The sequence below is a fragment of the Miniopterus schreibersii genome (genome assembly GCF_964146895.1).
Source record: "Miniopterus schreibersii genome assembly, chromosome: 6".
NCBI classification, from domain to species: domain Eukaryota; kingdom Metazoa; phylum Chordata; class Mammalia; order Chiroptera; family Miniopteridae; genus Miniopterus; species Miniopterus schreibersii.
The window spans coordinates 17,208,018-17,230,184 of NC_138107.1; the positions used below are offsets into that span (position 1 = coordinate 17,208,018).

At 34.5% G+C, this 22,167-nt stretch overlaps 1 protein-coding gene across 1 annotated transcript in view; it reads left to right on the forward strand.

Annotated features, from left to right (window-relative positions):
• The window catches only part of CD2AP (CD2 associated protein), a 98,669-nt gene that overhangs the window by 68,618 nt on the left and 7,884 nt on the right, over positions 1 to 22,167 (forward strand). Inside the window, exons 12-16 of the mRNA XM_081141592.1 lie at positions 7,584 to 7,746; positions 8,106 to 8,248; positions 14,251 to 14,363; positions 15,078 to 15,179; positions 19,652 to 19,833. Coding sequence (XP_080997718.1) covers positions 7,584 to 7,746; positions 8,106 to 8,248; positions 14,251 to 14,363; positions 15,078 to 15,179; positions 19,652 to 19,833 — 703 coding nt within the window. The remainder of the gene's footprint in view (positions 1 to 7,583; positions 7,747 to 8,105; positions 8,249 to 14,250; positions 14,364 to 15,077; positions 15,180 to 19,651; positions 19,834 to 22,167) is intronic.

The window sequence follows — 22,167 nt, forward strand, 5'->3', positions numbered from 1 at the left end:
GATAATACATTTTTTTTTACATTTATCTCCTCAAAATCCTGGCCATGATAAAGTAGCAAAGACTGAGTTTTCCTTCCTGAGTTAAACAACTTGGAAACTGGACAAAATATTTGACACAGTTTCAGTTACTGAACAATAGGTAGCATAGTATTGTTATCACTGAGAAATTTTCACTGAAACCAGTGAGGCAAGCCCTGAAATTATCCGCAGCTTATTGTCTAGAAGCATTTTGCAGGCAACAGAAAACAGGAGGCCAGACAGAGCTTAGTTTTTCTGCAGAGTAGAGGAGATTGGGGTTTAGGGAGCCCAAGGTAGCTACATTGTGTGAGGCAGAGTGCCAGAATGTCTGTAACTGCACACAGAGAGCACTCAGAGATCCTGTAGGATTTACCATGAGGCTTTCTTAGTTGAATACTGAATTACACACATGTGTAAGAAAATTTTCATAGCTGGAGATTAAGTGCTAGAAAGCATTTGGTGAAGTAATTTCTGGAACTCACAGAAAATTTGTTCCTACAAGCCACAGTGGAAAGAACTCACAAGGCATTGGATAGATTTTCTAAAAGGATATCTCACCTTAGACTAAAGGCTTCTCTGCACCTACCTTGGAAACAGATGAAACTAATTTTAGAACAAAATTCAGTAAAATGTAAAAGAACACAGACATACCTTATTTTATTGTGCTTGACTTTATTGTGCTTCACAGATTTTGTATTCTTTTATAAATTGAAGGCAAGATCCTCCACCAGCAAAGATTACAGCTTGCTTTATTGTGATACTTGCTTTATTGTGGTGATTTGGAACTGAACCCACAATATCACCTAAGAGTATAAAATTTACATTGTCCATTATCTGATGGGGGGGAAAAAGAACAGGAGAAAATAGTAACTCATAACTCAAAGAAAAATCAGTCAATTTAAAGAGACCCAGAAATGATAAGATATAATGGAAATAGCAGCAACAACATTAAAACAGCTATTATAAATGTATCCCATGTGTTCAAGAATGTGGAAGAAATTTGAACATGGTGGTAAGAGAAATGGAAAATATAAAAAGAAAACCCAAATTGGACTTTGGTGGATGAGGAATACAATATCTGAAATGAAAAACACTGAATGGAATTACCAGGAGATTGGAGAGTAGAGAAGAAAATATTAATGAACTGGAAGATAAAACAATAGAATGTATCTAAAATGTATAGAAAAAAGACTAGGACAATGAACAGAGCACCAGTGGCGTGAGAGACAATATCAGTTGGCTTTACTTATGTGTAATTGGAGTCCTTGAAGCAATAGATAGAGAATGGTAACAGGAAAAAATATCTGAAGAAGTAATGGTTGAAAAAATTTCAGATCTGGTAAAACTATAATCCTACAGATCCAAGAGCTCCAAGCAAAAGAAACCTAAAAGAAACCACTTTAAGGCACATCATAATACATTTCATGAAAAGCAGTGACAAAGAGAAAAGCATAAAGTTGGAAATAAAATAAGTGTCAACCTTGAGTTGTCTACCTAGCAAAAATAACTTTCAGGTAATGGATGCAAAATAAAAATTTCCAGACAAAATCTGAGGGAAGTCATGACCAGCAGACTGTATATGCTACATAGGAAATGTTAAAAGTTCTTTTTTGGAGAAGGAAAATGATGCTATATAGGCATTCGAATGTCACAAAGTAATGAGGATTGCCAGAAATGGCAAATATATGAGTAAATAGAAAAGACTTTTGTTTTCTTAGTTTTAAATCTTAATACTAAAACTTCACTGAAAAGATTTTGAAACATTTTAATGCGTCCGTGCAAGTATAAGAATTGTTTTATAAGTGAAACAAGATCAAAGATCTACCCTTGTTCCATAGTCAGCAGAACGAGCTATTTCAAACCGTGTCAAGAGCCATGTTAGGAGCCTTAGCCTTCTGACAGGAAATACAGTATATTTCACCAGTACATGTGTTCATGACTTTTATCTCTCATGATCCTAGTTGCACGGGAGATACCCTTTGAAAAGCTCTGCTGTGTTGGGGAGGGAAAAAAAGAGCTACAAGAAACGTGCATCTGATCATCTTACCTTTGAGGATACTTTTTCAGATCTTAACAATGGAGCTTATATCTTCACTGTGTGCTTCCTGCCCCAAGCTGCAAGGTGTATCTTTTCAGGCCTACATAGCAGTTTTTTGCCCCTGATTTTCTCAGAGGTACCTTAAATGCCAGCCATGCTATGCCTCAGAAGAGTCATACTATCAACACTTTGGAGTACAAGTTTTCCTCCTGCTTTAGGGGAAAGCTTTCTTGGACATACCTGTCAGTAGTCTACTTCATTGTTGGTGCCCTTTCTCCTCCTAGGTATGAAATATGTGTGAGTAGAAAGGGATAAACTGTTATTTTGGGGTGCCAGGCAGGGAGGCAGATAAATGTGTAGGTTAGAATGTAACAAAAACTGGTATAAAATCAATTAGATGGTAACCTTTAACATGTCCTCCCCCAAAAGGCCCCAGGGACATCCATAGGAAGAGCATGATAGGCTGCTGAAGCCTAGCCTGGTTCCACATTTTTATTATTAGAGGCAGTGAATCTGTGCTCACTTTTTCTTGCGGAGCATTTCTTTTAGAGTTTCTATTTGAGAAGTGGGATCAGCTGATTCCCAAGTAGAACATAACCAGATAATAAACCCTTCCAGTCAGGAACTAAGCACCATCATGTTAATAATGGCATCTGGTTTCCTAACTAGCAATGGGAAGGGAGAGATGTGCTAGTGTATATTCCTTCTTGAAGTTTGTTGATGATGATGTTTTCATTTCTGCATCTGGCACAGATTTTAGCCTGACACTGAAGGGCAGCAAATTAGAATTGCTGAGAAGCTGTAGTCACATGCTAGGATTTCATGAGACTACACAGTGAGGGTCTAGTTGGCTGATTCTGGGATTTTGAAGCCCAATAAATCTTACCCTATCTCCTTGAAAAAGATTTGTGGTTCAGTTGATTTCATCTCTTATAGAAGGTCATGTAGCTGTTGCTGGTTCCCTTCCAAAGGGGTAGGAGCATGTTTAATTCATTCACTAATTTACTAAACTAAAAATTAATAAGGAAGGACTGTCAGAGTTGAATCTTGTGTTGTCTTATTCTTGACTTTCTCATTTATATACTTAAAAGCTTCAACCACCATGTGTATGCTGCAGATTCCCTGTGTTTGGTTGTTTTCACTTTATACTTTCTGCCTAGAATAAGTATATATAATTTCTTTTATGGAGGACCTAATGGTGGAACATGTTTTGTTTGTTTAAAATTTTTTTTCTTGTTCTTGAAAGATATTTTTGTTTTAGGTTGAATTCTAAGTTGGCAGAATAGTAGTTTTTGCCTAAAAAGGGAGTCTTGGAGTAGCTACTTTACAGCTTTGCTTAGGAGCATTCTTTTCTCTTGGTGAGCCAATAAATGGAATGCTTAATTTATAGAGAGTTAAAACTTTATGAAAATTAAATTGTGATAATAAAGGTGTGGATTTTCCAACTTCTATGCTGGCTATGGATTCTTAAATCAGTATTCTTCATGTTGCAGAGTGTTCAAGATCAGTGGTCACAATGTGCTTTTAAATTATGTGTTCTCAAACCTTGTGTAATACAGTTCACTTTAGCGTGCAATTAAAATCAAAATCCATGTGTTTAAGACTCATTTGAGGTCATTTATTATTGGAGGTACTAAACTCAAGTGCCTTTTAATCTGTGACACAATCTGTAGTACATAGACATTGAGTTGAGAGTTGGCAGGACTCTATTGTATTTTATATTTAGTGTGTTTACCAAAAAGGAAATGATACTTATCTCTAATGTTCTACAAAGAACATTTTGAAATCTCTAATATATCAGTCCAGACTGAACCTAAAAATAATCTTGACCTCTTAAGAAGTGGTAAACTATGTTCTATATTTATAACTACACCTGAAACAGACTTAATAAAAGTTAAACATACAGTAACATAAATTCAGTCAATTATGAATGAGGCAGCTTGCTTCTGCTAGATAGTAGGAAGATAAAGAAATTATTTTTTCATTTAAAAAAATTATATCCCAACCTTGCTAGTTGAATAGTTAATAGGCATTAACTATTGTGATTGTACAGAGACTTAGAAAATGAACAGAATGTGTTGACTAAAAAGGTGAAGGTAAGTCCACAGAAAGAGAATATGAGAAGAATGAAAGCATAGCATATTCAGGAAATGGCTATAGACACCTAAAAGGAGTTGTGAGGAACTAAGCTAGAAAGGTAGCTTGGTACAGTCATTCTCAATCCTGGCTGCATATGAGAATTACCTGGGTGTCTAAAAAATATGCTGATGCCTAGAATCCTGTACAGAATTATTATAGGGTAGGACTCAGTAGTATTTATGACATGATTTTATCTGAAGACAAGATTGAGAACCACTTGTTTAGTTCATGAAAGAGGCCTTTCAATGGTATTGGAAGGAGTGTGTATTTAACTATTTGTTTACATCTCACCCTGCTCCAAAAAGGATTTAAAGTAGTGATAAGGGTTTCAGAATTTATACTACGGAAATTAAGTGTATGTTTACGTGTTTCCCTCGAATATGTGTATGTCATATACAACACATCAGCTTAATGTGTTTGAATGCTTCCTGTTGCATTTTTGGAAAATATCCGACTTACAATATTTTCTCAAAAGCAAACTCTCTTGATTACATTAGCCTTGCAGGTTTTGAGTGATCTGGCTTCTATTGACTTTTCTAATATTTCTCATAATTCTCTTTTCTTGCTTACTGTATGTAGTATCTAGTTCCCTACTATATCATGTGCATAGAATACCAGTATTTTTTTCTTCATCATTACATGGTGTAGTACCTTTTCCCTGGAATCCCATTTCTCTCATACTCCTTTTAGAAGGAGTACTTTCTGTAGCTAACTCCTTTTTATTTTTTAGGTTTCAGCTATAATATCCAGCTTAACGTCACCTACTTGAATTAGTTTTTAAGTTATTCTGTCTAAAAGTTGATATAACTCATATGTCACATATTTGTTTAGATTTTTTTTTGTTATTTTCTCACGTAACTAAACTTCATAAGGGCAGAGGCATAGGGGAAGAGAGAGAGAGTATGTGTGTGTATCTGAATCTTATTTGACATTGGTTCTGTAGTTCCTTGCACAGTAGATATATGATGCATAGGGATACGCAGTACAATGTTTATTGTGTAATTTAAACACTGATGTTCAGATAACGTTTTTCTGAAACTTTCTTCTTGGGCTATTTAGGTAGATGGGGTATGGATAAAAGGAAGTTGGGATGTTTTAAGAGCAAAGGACATAAAATCCTTATTCAAACTTACTTAAACAATAGGAAAACCGTCTTAGATAATTCCAAATCCAGAAGTAGGAGCCATCTGACCTCCCACACCCTGAACTCTCTAATTTTATTATGGACCTGGATTATCTTTCTTTCCATTCTTCCATCCTTAGTGTCTACTTTATCTTCTAATTGATTCCCCTTGTGGTTACAATAGTGTTGACAGTGACGATCAGAGCAACATGATTTCTTGTCCATTTGATAGGAAAGAGAGGAAAACCTCTCCACAACCATGAACTGTAAGTCCTTTTCAGCTTTTGGACCAACTTTAGGCACGTGCATTTCCAGATCGATTAGTCTTATAAAAAGAACACTGTGCACTTACTAGCTTGGTGTACTCATATGAAGGAAGCGTATATTTGAGTTAATAAAATACATTATCTGCTAAAGAGACTGATATATATCAGGCTCTGCAGTAAGGAGAGAGGTTTAGGTTTTACATTAGCACATCTTGTTAAATGATTGGATCCCAAGGGTTGTAAGGATGGGGAAATGAGATGGTATGAAATAGAGACAGTTTCTGGGGGGAAATATGCATGAGTTCAGCTTTTTACATGTAATTTGATACAAATATCAGAAATATAGGATGAACCTTTGTTAAGAGTTTATATTAAGCATCTATACAGAATCAAGAAGTACATGGAGCCCTAGCTGGTTTGGCTCAGTGGTTAGAGTACCAGCCCTCGGACTGAAGGGTCCCGAGTTCATTTCCGGCCAAGGGCGTGTACCTTGGTTGCAGGCTCCATTCCCTGCCTTGGTCAGGGTGCATGTGGGAGGCAACCAATCGATATGTCTCTCTCACATTGATGTTTCTCACTTTCTCTCTCTCTCTCCCTTTCATTCTCTCTGAAAACCAGTGGAAAAAATATCCCTGGGTGAGGATTAAAAAAAAAAAAAAAGAAGTACATGGATCCCAACATTGTGAAATGCAAAGAATACTACCCTGTGCATTCATTGTAGCCATGCTGCTAGAAACAAAAGATAGATAAGCCTGAAAGCAGGATGAAACTGAATTGATTTCAAGCTGTTATTTATATATCTGTTAAAAGAAGTGTATTCAATTAGTGAACTTCTATTTGTTATCCTTTAACATCTTCCATATATATTTTATAAAACATCTTTTTAAATATTTTATAGAAATTTACGTTTGGATGACCAGGGTTTTACTAGACTAAGCTATATTTTAAATTATCTAAGGAAGCTATCCATACATGATAAAACTGAACAATGGTATTTTGTTATTTTCATTGTTTGTTATTTTCATAATTTGTTAGATGAAACTAGTGATTTTGAATGAGTGCTTTACCCAGTGCTTGCAGAGTTTGTTCAAGATTCATTATCACCAGTTTCTGATTAACGTGAAAGTTCATGAAATAATTCGTGGTCCTGAGATAGATATTGTTTTCAAAAACCAAGTGAACTTTGAAAAGTACTCAGTATTGCACTTAGGAGTTTCTTATTTTTGCATATATGCCATATAACACATTTTTTGCTGACTGCTGTATAATGGATATCTAACGTGTGCACGTGTGTCAGTTTTGATACTTGTTCTTATTACCTGAGAGATCAGGAACCAAGTATGTCTTTGTGTATATAGTACCATGTACTTTTGGTGAAAAATTTGTTTTTCATAATATGGTTTGAAATTGTCCTCAAGGTTGTTTTGTCCAGTATATTTTCTAATTTATTTCATAGAATTATTAAATGATATGCTCTTAATAAAATTCCTAACACCAAGGTGAGAATTATAAATATAAGGCTGTAATTTTCTCATTTCTAACTAATCAGCCTAGCCTCAGTTTCTCTTAATATTTGATTTTTTTCTTTGTCATTGTGATTATTTCAAAATAATTATGTTAACACTAGAATTCCTATTCATTTTTAGTTCCCTCTATTTCATTTTCAGAAAGTGGTCTGGATTTAAGTCTAGATAATATTCTCGGCTTAGAGTAAAATCTTGAGTGGTTATATTTGAGCAGAATACCACCCCTACGAGCAAAGGATGCTGGGAAGACAGTAAGAAGCAGACATTATTTGTATTTCAGAAGCTTATTTGGGGTCCCCCACCCCACCAAAGTAAACTTTTTTTTAGATATTTAGGCTTATTACAGTATAACTTAAAACTTAAAACACAAATAATTTCTGTTTCACATTTTTCCAGCCTGACATTAGCTTTAAGCCATAGAAAAACCTGAACAGTTCCCATTGTTAATAACTTATTAAATATTTTTTACTCAGATGAAAAATCCATGCTGGAACAGAAACCTAAACCAGCTGCTCCACAAGTCCCACCAAAGAAGCCTACTCCACCCACCAAAGCCAATAATTTATTGAGATCTTCTGGAACAGTGTACCCAAAGCGACCTGAGAAACCAGTTCCTCCACCACCACCTGTAGCTAGGTAAGTTTTACATAGTTTTAAGTTAGCTTGTTAATTTACCTGCCTTTGACATCAGTGGTTCTACTGCCCTTCTAAATCTCAAAGAAATTTTTTATGTATTTGGTTTCCATGTTTTTTTTCTATAGACTTAATAATTCTGTTAAATATTAATCTTATACTCACACTGGTGAATGTACTCATATTAAGCTGTTCTTACATTTCTGATTTTATTGGGAATAGTTTTAGGGTAGAGGTCATTGTTTATGAAAATCATTTTATAGAACAGAAAGAGAAATCAGTATTATGCTGTAACATCTTCGGTGTCAATTAAAATGTTAAAAAGCGGTCATGTTGCCTCTGTTGGATTTTTCTCATTTCAGGATTAATGGGGAAGTGTCTGCCATTTCATCAAAATTTGAAACCGAGCCACTATCAAAACCAAAGCTAGATTCTGAACAAGTACCACTTAGACCAAAATCAGTAGACCTAGATTCATTTACTGTTAGGAGCTTTAAAGAAACAGGTAAGTTAACATGTAGAAAGGTGGTATATTTTAAAAGTTGCCAATACAGTTTTCAGAAACTTTTTAAAAGAAGAAATTGGTATATGCAATGTGTGTATGGGCAGATATTAAATGCTCTATGAAATATTTTTTTAAATTTTAATATTTTAAATATATTTTTCAGTTTCATTGTTAACATAAACTCGAGGTCAGTTACTCTTTGATTTTTTCCCCCCACTATATTGGAAAACGTACTACTTATTACTTTTAAAAAGGTGACTTTGTCTTTCCTCTTTTCAGTTTGCCAATACCAAAGCTCTGACCTAAACATGGCCTCCCGCAGTTTTTAAAATTTGAATGTTTTATAGATCCTTTCATCATGTATTTTGGATCCTGCCTATTCTGGAAGAAGCCATATTCATTAATAATTTCTAGAATTTGAGATGTTGATTGTATTTTAGAGGCATTCACTAAAATATATTATGTTTTATCTGATGAAAATTATTCATATTCATGGTTAGTTAAATAAAATAAAATCCCCTTTGTGTTTTTAAAAAATATTCTTTCAGTTGAGGTTAGTGGTAAAAATATGTCAGTTTTTATTGTTTTCTGTTTGATGTAAAATACAGCTAGAAATGTGTTTTCAAAAGTAATGGTTAGAGAAATAAAGATTTAGTATACAATTTTAACTCTGGAAGTTAAAATTTCATGGGCATTACCTTTTTAAATTCCACAATTTTCTGTGATCTTTATCAAAAGTCTTAAATTTTGATGAGTTGTTTTGGGAACTGCAGGAGTAATATTTAGAGCCTATATATTTTCTGTATTTTTATGTTACTTTGTATCATCCTTGGACATTTTTCTTTATTTGAATGTCTCAAGGTAATGGAAATTTACAAAAAAATTTTAAGTAAATAAAAACAATTTTTAGTTTTTCAAAACTTTTTCTGTATGCAATCACCAGTAAATTTGTTTCCTTTGCTACATTTCTAGTAGAAATAACCTGTAACCTTGTGTGAGAGCACTGATGGTTGAGAAGTTCTACTTTTTACTCTGTTTTTGGTCCCGATTCTTATATTTATAGCCATATTCAATCTTTATTAGAAACCAGAGAGACTTTGTGGAACAGGGTTTTGAAATTTTCTTATTTCTTTTTTTATCAAATGAATAAGGGAGTAATTTAGAGATGCTGAGACTTTATATGGTCAAGAGACTAACAGCTGGCTTTCAAGCTGCTGTCCTTTATTCCTTCTGCTATCGTACTGCTCTTGGTGTGCCACACATATACCCTATAAAGTTCAGAACATAGAAATTTTGGAAATTGACTTCATCTTAAGTGGCAAATATTTACTGAGAAGTGTTCTCTCCACAGTACTGTTTTAGGCACAAATGTGTCAACATAAAAGGCTTAGCTGCTGACAGCACTACTTGTCTCACACCTCAACTCAGGCTGTTCCTTATTTCCTTTTTATTAGTATATCATGTTCTTAGTACATGGAGTAGAAAAGTGTTTTACCTCTTCTTTGGAAACTGTTTTGCATCAAATACAGCCTTAAGTTTGGCATTAGGTTGAGGTATATTTTAAATTATATTGTGGGCTCAATTTGAGGTTTTAAAATCTTTAAACAGCATATCAATCTAGCTCTTCAATGTAAGTTTCAGAAAGTTTAAAAAAATACAAAAATTTCTTTAGTTTTATTATGTAAAGTAATAAATAATATCAGGTGAAATGATGTAGTAGAAAGGACACTGACATTGTTGTTAAACAATGTGGGTTGTAAATTATTAGCTGATGATCATTATTGGCATGTTTCTTCTATGTAATCTATTTTCTTGCTTAACTAACATTTGAGTGCCCCAAAATCTCTATGATACTTACTGGAATACCTGATGTGAAAGTTGTTATAAAAAGTTACTTTCCTTCTGCTCCCCTCCTCCATTTTAACCCCATCTCATTCTGGTTCTGCTCCTATCTATAAAGGATGTAAATTCCTGATTCTACTCTCAGGATTTTCCTGTATATAAAGGCATATAAAACACATATATGTATATAAATATATACTCTGACTTTTGTACATATAAGAAAAACATTCCTAGAACAGTCAATTTGGTTTTCTTTTTCCTTTTGAAAAGTGTATATATAGCCTCATATATGATATAAAATAGTACTACAAATTATAGAGCTGTTATAACCATGTTTTAATTGTGTGTTTTTAAACACTTCATCAAAAATTGGCTAGGATAATCTCACTGCCACTACTGGTTAATTAAAGTTTATGTGGTCTAACTATTTCTAAAATAGTCAGTTTTCCAGGAAGTAAAATGGATTTACAATTTGTTTTAAAATATAAGATAGAATATTTAGCGGTAACATAGCTATGTCATTGAGAAAGCACAGCTGATGTGATGAAGTATTCTTAGAGTATAGTATTTTATCTTTTTAAATTCTTTTTCTGTGGTAAATTCTTCTTGGGATAAAAGGAAAGTTTAGAAATACATACATGATTTGATCCAAAGCCTTTATTTTTAAATAGGGAACCATTCTTTCTCTTTAGTTCTTTTTGATAGTTGATCTATTTTTGTTTGAATTACTTTCCCAGTATGTATTCATTTATTTCTTCCAGAAAGAATTATGGTACAATTTTTCTGTACCTACCCATTCAGTGGTAGACACTGTGAAAAAATGATACTGTATTAGAACTAGGATACAAAAACAGTACAAATCCCCATACTCCAAAATGTAGAATTTACCAGGGATAAGAGCAGAGATTAAAATTTGTATTTTCTAATAATATCCTTGCTGTCATTCTAGAGAGTATCATAGGACATTACTGAATTTTCATTTATATATGTATGAGATTTCAAGTGTTGTATTGAGTTGCATTTTTATAGTGAGATACTTAAAAAGAATATTTAATATAGTTTTCTTCTATTAGATCATAGAATTAAAATTTTCTCATATTTACTATCATTTACTGAAGACTGAAACTTGACTAAAAGGAAATTTAGTTTTAGTTAAAATTATATTAATAAGTTGTTAATATATTGATGTATTACTTTGACTACTAATATTAGCACTAAAACATCCTTTTGGAAACTGTCTTGGTATTCAGTGAGTAATAAAAAATGCTTCTTTCTAGTTAAATGTCTATTGAAATTTATACTCATTATAGTTTTCCCTTTGAAAAACAAAATTTAAAAAAGTCTAAAATCCAGTACACATCTTATGTAAGTGTAGATGATTTGTAATAGGTATATGCTAAACATTGAACTGGTTCTATTCGTTCTACAACTGTTCCTTTTTCCTGCTTTGTAAAATAATTTTTTTGGTTTAGTCTTTTTTCTAGACATTTCTATCCTTGACTTTTCTTTCCAGATTTTGTTTCCTAGCCTGTTTGCCATGTTTCCCTTCTTACGTGTCAGGAAATTATTCTACCTTTCTCCATTTTGGTAAGATAACAATTTATAAAAGAAATCAAAATAGTTTATTTAGTATAAATAGGTGGTGCACATTGATTTTTTTTTGTTGTAATTTTACTAAAAGTGTACATGTTGTCTGTCTATTCTAACCCTTTGGTTTTCCATTTTTAAATAAAATTCACGTTGGAAAAATTTTCCTGATTAGTTTAAGGTATTTTTTGATAAAAGTTTTTCGTTTAATTGAAAAACCATAAAAGTCAGTTTATTTTCTCCCAAAATTTGATATTTCATTATGATTTTTAAAAACTCCACGTTTTCTTAGGCAATATTTAGAAATGTAAATGGCTGGCAGAGTGACAATATGATTGCAGGAGTTAAATGGTTGTCATGCCATTTATGCCACGTGTACAGTCTAAATCTGTTATTATTTTCAGGGAAATTTAAATGTGTTCAAGTATAGCATGAGTCCAAAATGTGCACTATTTCATTTTACTAACCTAATGGCTTAAATGGAGGACCTGAGAGAGATTTAGAATAGTAAAATTGTTTGCCTTGATATTGTAGCCCAAAACTGGACATATGAAAGGCCTTTTTACATGAGCATGATGTATAATTTTGTAAACCTACCTTTTATTTACCCTTTCAGTTTCATTTATCTTCATCCCTTCCTATGTTTTTCTGCTTATTTCTTTTTCTTTCTGCAAGTTGCTTAAATATGCATTTGAAAATAATCTCCATGAGCCAAAATGACTGGATTGTACTTTTCAAGATTTTTTTTAGGTTGTCAATAAACATCATTGTAAAACAATTTTTTATCCTTTAAACTATAGTATATTTTTAACATTTTAAAAACATTATTTACTTTGTTGGTGACATTTACAGATAAAGTGAGGTATTTAAATATATATTTAAACTCAAGGTCTTTCACACTGTATAATGCCTTTTCCGTTAAAACCATTGTGTTTCTTATGGTTTGTTATATTTTATAATTACTTATAGACAATTATTGAATGACTGAAGACAATAATTAAACCAAGCACATTAGATTGCCTGTTGTGATATATTAACCTAGTGAGTAGATCTAATCCCAGAATGTGAAGGTGGAGGGGAATTAAGTGGTCAGCAGACATTTAAAGTGGTCACAAAATGCATATCGCCATACAGCGTGGTACCTCTTCCTCTGCCTTACGCTTTCTGTCCTTCTTCCCTTTAAAAAATTTATCTAAATGAATTACTTTGAATATGAAAATTGATGAATAAGCTGAGGGCAGTAATGATTAGAATCTTTGGGTTCTTTTACAAAATAACAAAATAATGAGGTGAGACATCTAAAAGCACATAAACATCCAGGCAGTGGTAATGTGAAGAAGATTCTATACCTGGAAGACTAGCCAAAGAAATCTGCCATTTCAAGTATCTTTACTGTGATTAATATTCCTAATTTGCAATCTGGGCTTAAGGAAGATACTGACAGTGGAAGTATCTGGAGTTAACCTTAAGGTTCTTGTATACTTACAGATACCTGGGCTTCAAAATTAAAATTAAAGATCAGCTCCCTTTAGCGAGGTGTTCTGGATCATGTAGAAAAAGTGAAGGCATTATACTGTTGTTTCAGAGATACGAATTATCTAGATTTGTCTTTACACCTGTTACTGGGTCAGAGGTCCACCAGCCTTTGATGGCGGGGAAACAAGTGAATGATATATATACAATTTTTTCTTGATCTCCCACCTGCCTTAGATTTATAGCTACCTTATGATTCCTAAACATGGTGATGTCTCAGCAGAAGTGCACTGAATTATAAACAGTGTGCATCCCAGCTGCAGTAGACTGTGTACATACATATATATATTTATACATATACCAAGACACATTAAATTATACTTTGACTTTGCATTGAGAAAAGCAACTGGAAAGCAGAAGGGTCCCAGATAGAGTTGCGGCCTTAAATTTAAAAAAAAATTAAAAAAAAAATCTGATTTCAGAGAGAGGAAGGGAGAGGGAGAGAGAAAAACGTTAATGATGAGAGAATCGTCATTGATCTGTTGCCTCCTGCACGCCCCCTGCTGGGGATTGAGCCCGCAACCCGGGCATATGCCCTGACTGGAAGTCGAACCGTGATCTCCTAGACCCTAGCTCAATACTCAACTGCTGAGCCACACCCGGCTGGGCCGTCCTTAAATTTTGAGTATCAGGATACTACCTGAAGTTTAAAACAAACTTTTTGTTTTAATTTTCTGATATCTATTGTAATTAGTTATGAGAAATAAATTTTTTTTTATAAGCAAGAACTTGAGAGCTTTTTTATGTAACAACAGCTTGTGACAAGTATAGGTTTATATCTTTCTAGAAGAACGCTCTGGTCTAAGTCTATTAAAAGTATGAATTATATATTGTTACTAAAGCCTTGTGCTATAAAATGTATCAGGTAAAGAGGATGTTTGTTTTTTATGGGTGAGTGTTGTTTTCTAAATGCATATGAAAAGCACAGGTCAGCTTGTGATTCCTTTTACTTTATAGTTTGTTGAAAAATCCAGAAATACTTTTTACCTTTTAAAATGCACAGTTATTTCTTAGTGGATACACTGAATTTTATTCTCCAGATATTGTGAATTTTGATGACATAGCTTCCTCAGAAAACTTGCTACATCTCACTGCAAATAGACCGAAGATGCCTGGAAGAAGGTTGCCTGGCCGCTTCAATGGCGGACATTCTGTGAGTTACTCATTGTTGTAAAACAAGGAATTTAGTAGATCCAGAGTCCTTCTGAAGAGAAGACTGAGGGAGGCATTATAGTTTTACTAAAGTTTAAAAATCAGGAAGATAGCTAATGTACTCAAGTGGTACATGGTTGGTTGTATTTAAGGAGATGTGGGGAATGTGTCCTGCTCATTTAACAGAGCTGGGATGGAAGGTTCCAGAACCAGAAATAGAGTTGTCCTGAGACCATAATCACAGAGCACTCAGAAGAGGACACAGGGTATTGTATAATCTGCCTGTCCAACAACAATAATTAAGTTGAGTGGTATATACTCATTTTAGGAAAGTTGGAGAACATCTTTCTCCTTGAAGTAGGAAGTGATTTTTGTAGTACTGATCCTGGTATTTAAATGTGCAACTTCTTTTTATGCTTTCTATACATAACCCAGGATATTAATAATACTTTATTGCTAATATATTAGCTCATAAGCATGATGGTGCTTTTAAATGACCTAAGTAGAGAAAATTTTCACTGCTGAGAGGGAACCTGTTTTTCCCTCAAGATCTGCAAGGGCCTTATTCAGCTTGAAATTATGTAACATCCTGTTAATAATGGAAAGCTGGAACAGTACATGCTGGGAACAGAGATAAACCTTACTTTATTATCCAAGTACTAAATTTTTTTTCTTTGGTGTTTTCTGTTTCTTCATTTAAAAAAATATCATTTAGCCAACTCAAAGCCCAGAAAAAGTCTTGAAGTCACCAAAAGAAGATGATAGTGCCAACATAAAGCCATCTGAACTTAAAAAGGATTCCTGCAGCTCTCCAAAGGTGAGGTGTGCATTGTGGTCTAAGGTTTGTGTACTTTTTAAGATTCTTTTTAACCATCAAAGCTATGTAATTTGAAGTGTCCTTGAAGAATTAGCTCTTCTGCCAAGAAATTAAATAATACCTGCTAAAAAACTGAGTTGTTAAAGCTAAGTCACACTATTTTCTGTAGATCTTCTTTTAAGATCATCTCACATTATTTTAAATGAGTAATACAGAAATGTTATGTTTTCTGTTTCTTAACACATAAGTCTATACATCTATTTTATTTTCATTAAACATACACTCATTAGGTCAGAAGCATTCACTTGTTTACTTCTTACGTAGGTTGATGTTTTGCACCATAATAAGGCACTGAATGTGCTTATTACTGGAATGAGTGGCAGAATATATGGATTCTTCCATCTAATAGATAGTGTTAACTCTTCTAAACTCCTGCCATTTTTTTAAAAATTTGGTTTTTTTACCTTTATTTTATTTTTTTAATTTATCTTTATTGAAAGTATTACAGATATCCTCCCTTTTTTTCCCCCATTGATCCCTCCACCCCACATCTGGTCCCCACCCCACCCCCAGGCCTTCAACACACTGTTGTCTGTGTCCATGGGTTATACATATATGCATATAAGTTCTTTAATTAGTCTCTCCCCACCCAATTCCCCACCCCCACCTTCCCACTGAGATTCATTAGTCTGTTCCATGCTTCTATGTCTCTGGATCTATTTTGTTCCTCAGTCTGTTTTGTTTATTAGATTCCACATATGAGTGAGATTATGTAAAACTGAATCAGGAAGAATCAGAAAACCTGAGTAGGCTAATAACAACTGAGGAAATCGAAGCAATAATAAAAAAAACTCCCAGCAAACAACAGTCCTGGTCCATACAGCTTCACAGGGGAGCCTTCTAATTCTTTAAGTTGTACGGTTAGATAGTTCACTAAAAATTTTTCTTGCATTTTGTGGTAGGCCTTCAGTGCTATGAACTTCCCTCTTAGGACTGCTTTTGCTGTGTCCCATAGATTTGGGGTTGTTGTGTGCTCATTTTCATTTGTTTCCAGGAAGTTTTTGATTTCTTTCTTGATTTTATTGGTAACCTATTCATTCTTTAATAACATGTTACTTAGCTTCCATGTGTTTGAATGTTTTGAGTGTTTTTACTGTAGTTGATTTCTAATTTCATGTCCTTGTGATCTGAGATGCTTGATATGATTTCAGTCTTCGTAGAGACTGGTTTTGTGTCCTAACGTGGTCTGTCTTTGAGAATGACCCATGTGCACTTGAGAGGAATGTATATTCTGCAGCTTTGGGGTGAAATGTTCTATAAATATTACTTAAATCCATCTGATCTAGTGTGCCATTTAGTTACTGTTTCTGTGTTGACTTTTTGTCTGGAAGATCTATCCAGTGAAGTCAGTGGGATGTTAAAGTCCCCGAGTATGACTATATTGCTGTCATTCTCTCCCCTACGGTTATTATTGATAGGTCCTTATTTATTGCCATTTTAATTATTTGTGCCTATGTTTCTCTATTTTATTATTACAGCAGTCCCTTCAACATTTCCTGCAATGCTGGTTTGGTGGTGATAAACTCCTTTAGCCTTTTTTTGTCAGGGGTGCTCTTTATTTCACCATCTATTTTGAATGATAGCCTTGCTGGATAAGTAGAATAGTCTTGGTTTCAGATCCTCATTTTACATTACCTTGAATACTATATGCCATTCCCTTCTGGCCTGTAGAGTTTCTAATGAGAAATCAGCTGACCGCCTTATGGGAGCTCCTTTGTAGGTAACATTGCTTTTCTCTTGCTGCCTTTAAGATTCTCTCTTTGTCTTGAATTTTTGGCATTTTAATTATGATATGTCTGGGCGTCGGCCTCTTTGGGTTCTTCTTGCTTGGGACTCTGTGCCTCCTGAACTTGAATGACTTTTTCTATGACCACGTTAGGGAAGTTTTCTGCCATTATTTCTTCAAACAGGCTGTCTAACCCTTGCTTACTTTCGACCTCCTCTGATGTGAATATTGTTACATTTCATGTTGTCCCACAGCTCCCTTACACTGTCGTCCTGTTTTTCAACTGTTTTTTCTTTTTGGTTTTCTGATTGATTTTTTTTACTCTTCTAATCCACTGATCCAGTCCTCAGCTTCCTCTAGTCTGCTGTTTATTTCTTCCAATATATTCTTTAATTCTGCTATGTCATTCTTAATTTCCTTCATAGTTTCTATATCTTTTTTCATGCTGGTGAGCATTTCTGATCAGTATTCTGAACTCTATATCTGATAGATTGCTTATCTCCATTTCATTTAGCTCTTTTCCTGGAGACTTCTCTTGTTCTTTCATTTGGGGCTTGTTTTTTGCCTCCCCATTTTGGCTGCCTACTTGGGTTTATTTCTATGTATTAGGTAGATCTGCTAGGACTCCCAGTCTTTGGATGGTCTCTGGTGCTGGCCAATATCAGATGCTGTTTGTGACTGGCCTTGAGTACCCTGTTGGGAGCTATCAACAACCCACGACTTGAGGTCCCCTCTGTTGTGGCTGGGTGTGTTTGGACAGGACCAAGATGCACACCAAAGTCTGCTTTTCCAAGGCCCGGGTCCAGAAACAGATGAGGTCTGCCTCTGCCTGCAGGCTAATTAATATGATTCTCTTAATGAGCCTTAGGCTGTAGAAACTCCACAGGGTGGGGTGGGAGATTTTCAGTGGGTGGTGCAATTGCTTCCCCCTCAGGCAAAAGCTGCTTGGAAGGTGAATGTCTGCCTCTGCAGTCTGGGGGAATAACTGGGTATAGGAATCCAGAGGGGTGCCCCCTGAGCTCTATCTCCAGAGCCCACAACTCTAGATTCTCCTTACACAGCTCCAGTCCACTCTGCCCTCCCTCTGCTGGAGCCCAAGGTGAGTGGCTGTACACGAAACTTTGTGTGTTGACTCTTTAAGAGGGTGCCTGCATTTTCCAGCCGCCTCTCCCTGGCAGACAGAAACCCTGCTGCTTTTCACAGCCAGGTGTTATGTGGGCACCTTTCTCAGTTCTGGTGCTCTTGGCTGGGAAGCCCAGCCTAGGGTTTAGGCCCCAGAGTCCTCAGTGGGAACCCCCACAGCTGAGATATCCCTGCTGACCTTCAGCTGCTGCCTGTGGGAGCCCAGCCAGCCCTCTCATACCTCTGCACTTTCTGCCAGTCTCAATGGGGTCTCCACTTTTCCTCCTTGGTTATGAGGGTGCTCCCCAGCTCGTCTTCAGTTGCAGTTGATTATTCAAGATTGTTTTTCTATATTTTAGTTGTAATTCCAGTTTGGTCCTAGGAGAGTGTCAGTGTAGCTTTTACTCAGTCCGCTGCCATCTTGAATCCCAAACTCCTGCCATTTTTAATTAAAGTAGTATTTCCACAACTGGAACTCATCTTATATTTAAGAAGGTCATCTTTCTTCCTCAAATTCATTTCAGAGCATTTGGCTGCTATTCCAATTAATCAGATATGCTTAATCTGAGTCTCAGCAGTTAGCAGTCTATTGAAATTTTATCTGCTGTTATTTTAGTGAACTAGTAAAAGGGTTTCACACCATTTATTCATTTTAATGCCTCTTCATGCACTTCATAATTATTTGTAAGTGAAGCTCTTTGGATATTCTAAAAAATAACTTTAATATGAAGTATCAAAACAATACAGTAATGGTGATACAGTATTCCCCCCTTATCGCTGCCACACCCCCATGGTTAGTACTGGAACACATATACATACATCTAATGTTTTTTAATACATACATACATGCCTTTTTACTTATGGGAAGCACTTTATGGCTTCTCTGCATTCAAATTGCCAGCATCACAACTGTTGTGGTACGGGCCCATTATTAAGTAAAATAAGGGTTACTTGGACACAAGCACTGTGATACCAGGAGCAATTTATCTGATAACCAAGATCCTGCAAAGTGACTAACCGGCGAGAGTGTCATATATGCGTCGTGAATACACAGGACAAGGGGATGATTCACGTTCTGGGCAGGACATCGAGACATCTCGAGATTTCATCACACTACTAAGAATGGCATGCAATTTAAAACATGAATTATAATCTCTGGAATTGTTTATTTAATATTTTGAGACCGCAGTTGACTGCAGGTAACTGAAAGTACAGAGAATGAAACTTTGTGGGTAAGGGGGGACTGTATATTCTTGCTTCTAGATAGTCCACTAGGCAAACCATTCATAATATAAATCTAATGCATTTTCTTAAAAAAATTTTTTTTAGAAAACAAAACCCTTGCTATTTTTCACAAAAATCACTAGTGATTGCCAAGTTACTCTTTGGTGTGGTGGTTTTTCTAGTTATGAACATCAAGCTGCTTTTAGTATTTCCATTTACCATTTATCTTGACTTTATTCATCTCTTTGCTGTATTCATCTCCTTGCTATAAAAACCTTTTGAACTTTAATATTAAACCTGAATACAAGTAAAATCACAAAAATTTCTATTGTATTTTCAGCCATCTCTGTACCTTTCAACACCTTCAAGTCCTTCAAAACCAAATGTGGCTGCTTTTTTAACTCCATTAGACATCAAAGCTAAATTAGAAGCAGATGATGGGAAAAAAAATTCCCTGGATGAACTTAAAGCTGAAATGATTGAACTGCTGTGCATTGTGGAAGCACTGAAAAAGGATCATGGGTAAGTAGTCCTTGTTTGCTTCTCTGGTTACTACTTGACACTTGTGTAAAGAATTCTTCCAAATCATTTGAAGTAAAGATGTAGTCTTCCAAATTACTTGTATGAACTATGTTTTCAAAGAAATTTCCATTAATAGTGCTTGTCTCCACTTGGCAAAAAACTTGAATTAGAAAACTTGTTTTAGTAGCCCAATTATAGAAAAGATACAGGCACACCTATAATTTAAGACTAGAAGTTTTCTGGTCAAACACGGGTTAATTGGTCTTAAAAAAAATCTAAAAACCATTTGTTATATGTTGGATCTGGGGTGTATCTTTTTATATGTTTATTTCTTAGAGGAGTTTGATTGTTCTTTCTGCTAGGGTCAAGCTGCATATTCATAAAACCAATAGGTTGGGATAGGTGGTCTCTAAGACCCACCTGTTACCTAAGAAAGTTTTTGATAATAGTATGTGGTGATACATACCCTAAGTGAAAGTTATGGACATTTTTTGCAAAAGCCAGTAGTTAAAACAGCTCAAAGATCTACTGAACTGAGGGTGGTGAGGGTTCAGGTGCTCTTTTCCTTTCTCACCCTTTTCCTTTCTCACCGTCTCCTGTAGCCTCTACAAGTATTTCATGGGATGTGGAATCTGGTGTAAAAGTCACTACCAGAAACCATGTTACCTCTGAGCTTCAGTTTACCATTTCTCCCCCAGTACCCAGCTGGCATTTGGTTCTTTATTAAAAACAGTATTGAGATGAATAATATGTATTTATAGTTTGCAGAGCACTTTTATAAATGTCTCTTGGATACATGTAAAAAATTTATCTTAAGCAACTACTTAAATAGCATCTCAGGCATATGTATATCCTGTATATAGACAGGGTGTTTGTAATTTGATACATGATGGCTCTTTCTTGACTCCTCTAGTTTCTCTGAGTCCAGCACATTTTTTTCACAGATTCTGCAGTATGCACATTATAAACTATAAGTTCTTTCATCTAGCAAATATTTACTGAGCACCACCCATGTACCCGAGAACTCTCCTGATTTGTTGATTTTGACATTTTACATTTCTGATACCAAGTGTGCTTAATGAACTAATAATTACATATACAATTTGCCTGTTGGTGCTCATAAATTTGCTGAAGGATGAATAAAATATTTATGACTTACATATATTTTAAAACATGAGATATTTTAGAAGTCTTTATTTCCTCTGGAAAAATGAAACAGATGGCACTAAAGTGTGTCACAGGAGAGAGTGTATATATAGGTATATGTATATCCATATAGATATGTGTGTATTGATACAGAGAAATACTATATAGTGTGTGGCGATAAAAATAAATGAATTATGGCTACATGTGTCAACATGAATTAATCTAAAAACCGTTGGGGGTGGGAAAAGTAACTTAGAGACATACATACAGTATTATTTTATTTACATAAAGTTGAAAAGCATACAACAGCAAACAGTATATTGTTTCATGATATATTTGTGTATGTGGTAGAATTAGAAAGAAGAAAAGGAACAATAAATACTATAAAACTTACCCTATGAAGGAGAGGGGGAAAGTGGGATTGAGAAGAGAAGGTCACTTTTGGGCATCCAAGATACTGGTGTTAATATTTTATTACCTAAGCTGACTTGGAGTTCTTACGTTTTTGCTTTGTTATTATATCTTTATAGCTTTAAATACATAAATAGTCTTTATGCATTCAGTATTAAATCCACAAATGCATAGAACAAGTCATTTAAAAATTGAGGGAGATTGACATGGAGAGGTTGGCAGAGGAATACATCAGTAATTCATTTCTTCAGTAGAAGAGTTACAAAACAAGATGTGTAATTTGATCTTATTCTTGTAGAGAGAAAACAATGTTATATAAAAAGTTTATAGTTGTAAATGTGTTTTTGAAAAGCAATAAAAATGTGAAAGTGGTAATTATCAGAACAAAAAGCAAATACTTAGAATAATATAACACTATTGTAAATATAGATAAAGAGAACAGGACAAATATTCTAGGAGTAGATCCTAATTTAGATGTAATTTAAATATATAATAAACTCAGAGTAATAGAATAATTGGGCAAAGGAATCATTTTATTTAGGAAAACTTTATGGAACTAGGAAGTTAAATAGCTTAGAAGTGCATTTTATATCACATGTCAGACTAAGCTCTAGATAAATTTGAGTTAGATATTTTTAAAAGTGTACTCAGTAGAAAATTTACTCAAAATACGGTTTTGTAATCATTGAAACCACAGAAATTAGTTTTGATAGTATATAATTTAAAACTTCCTTTCTTTCTCATATATTCTTTCTTCATGAGAGTTTTCACAAGTTT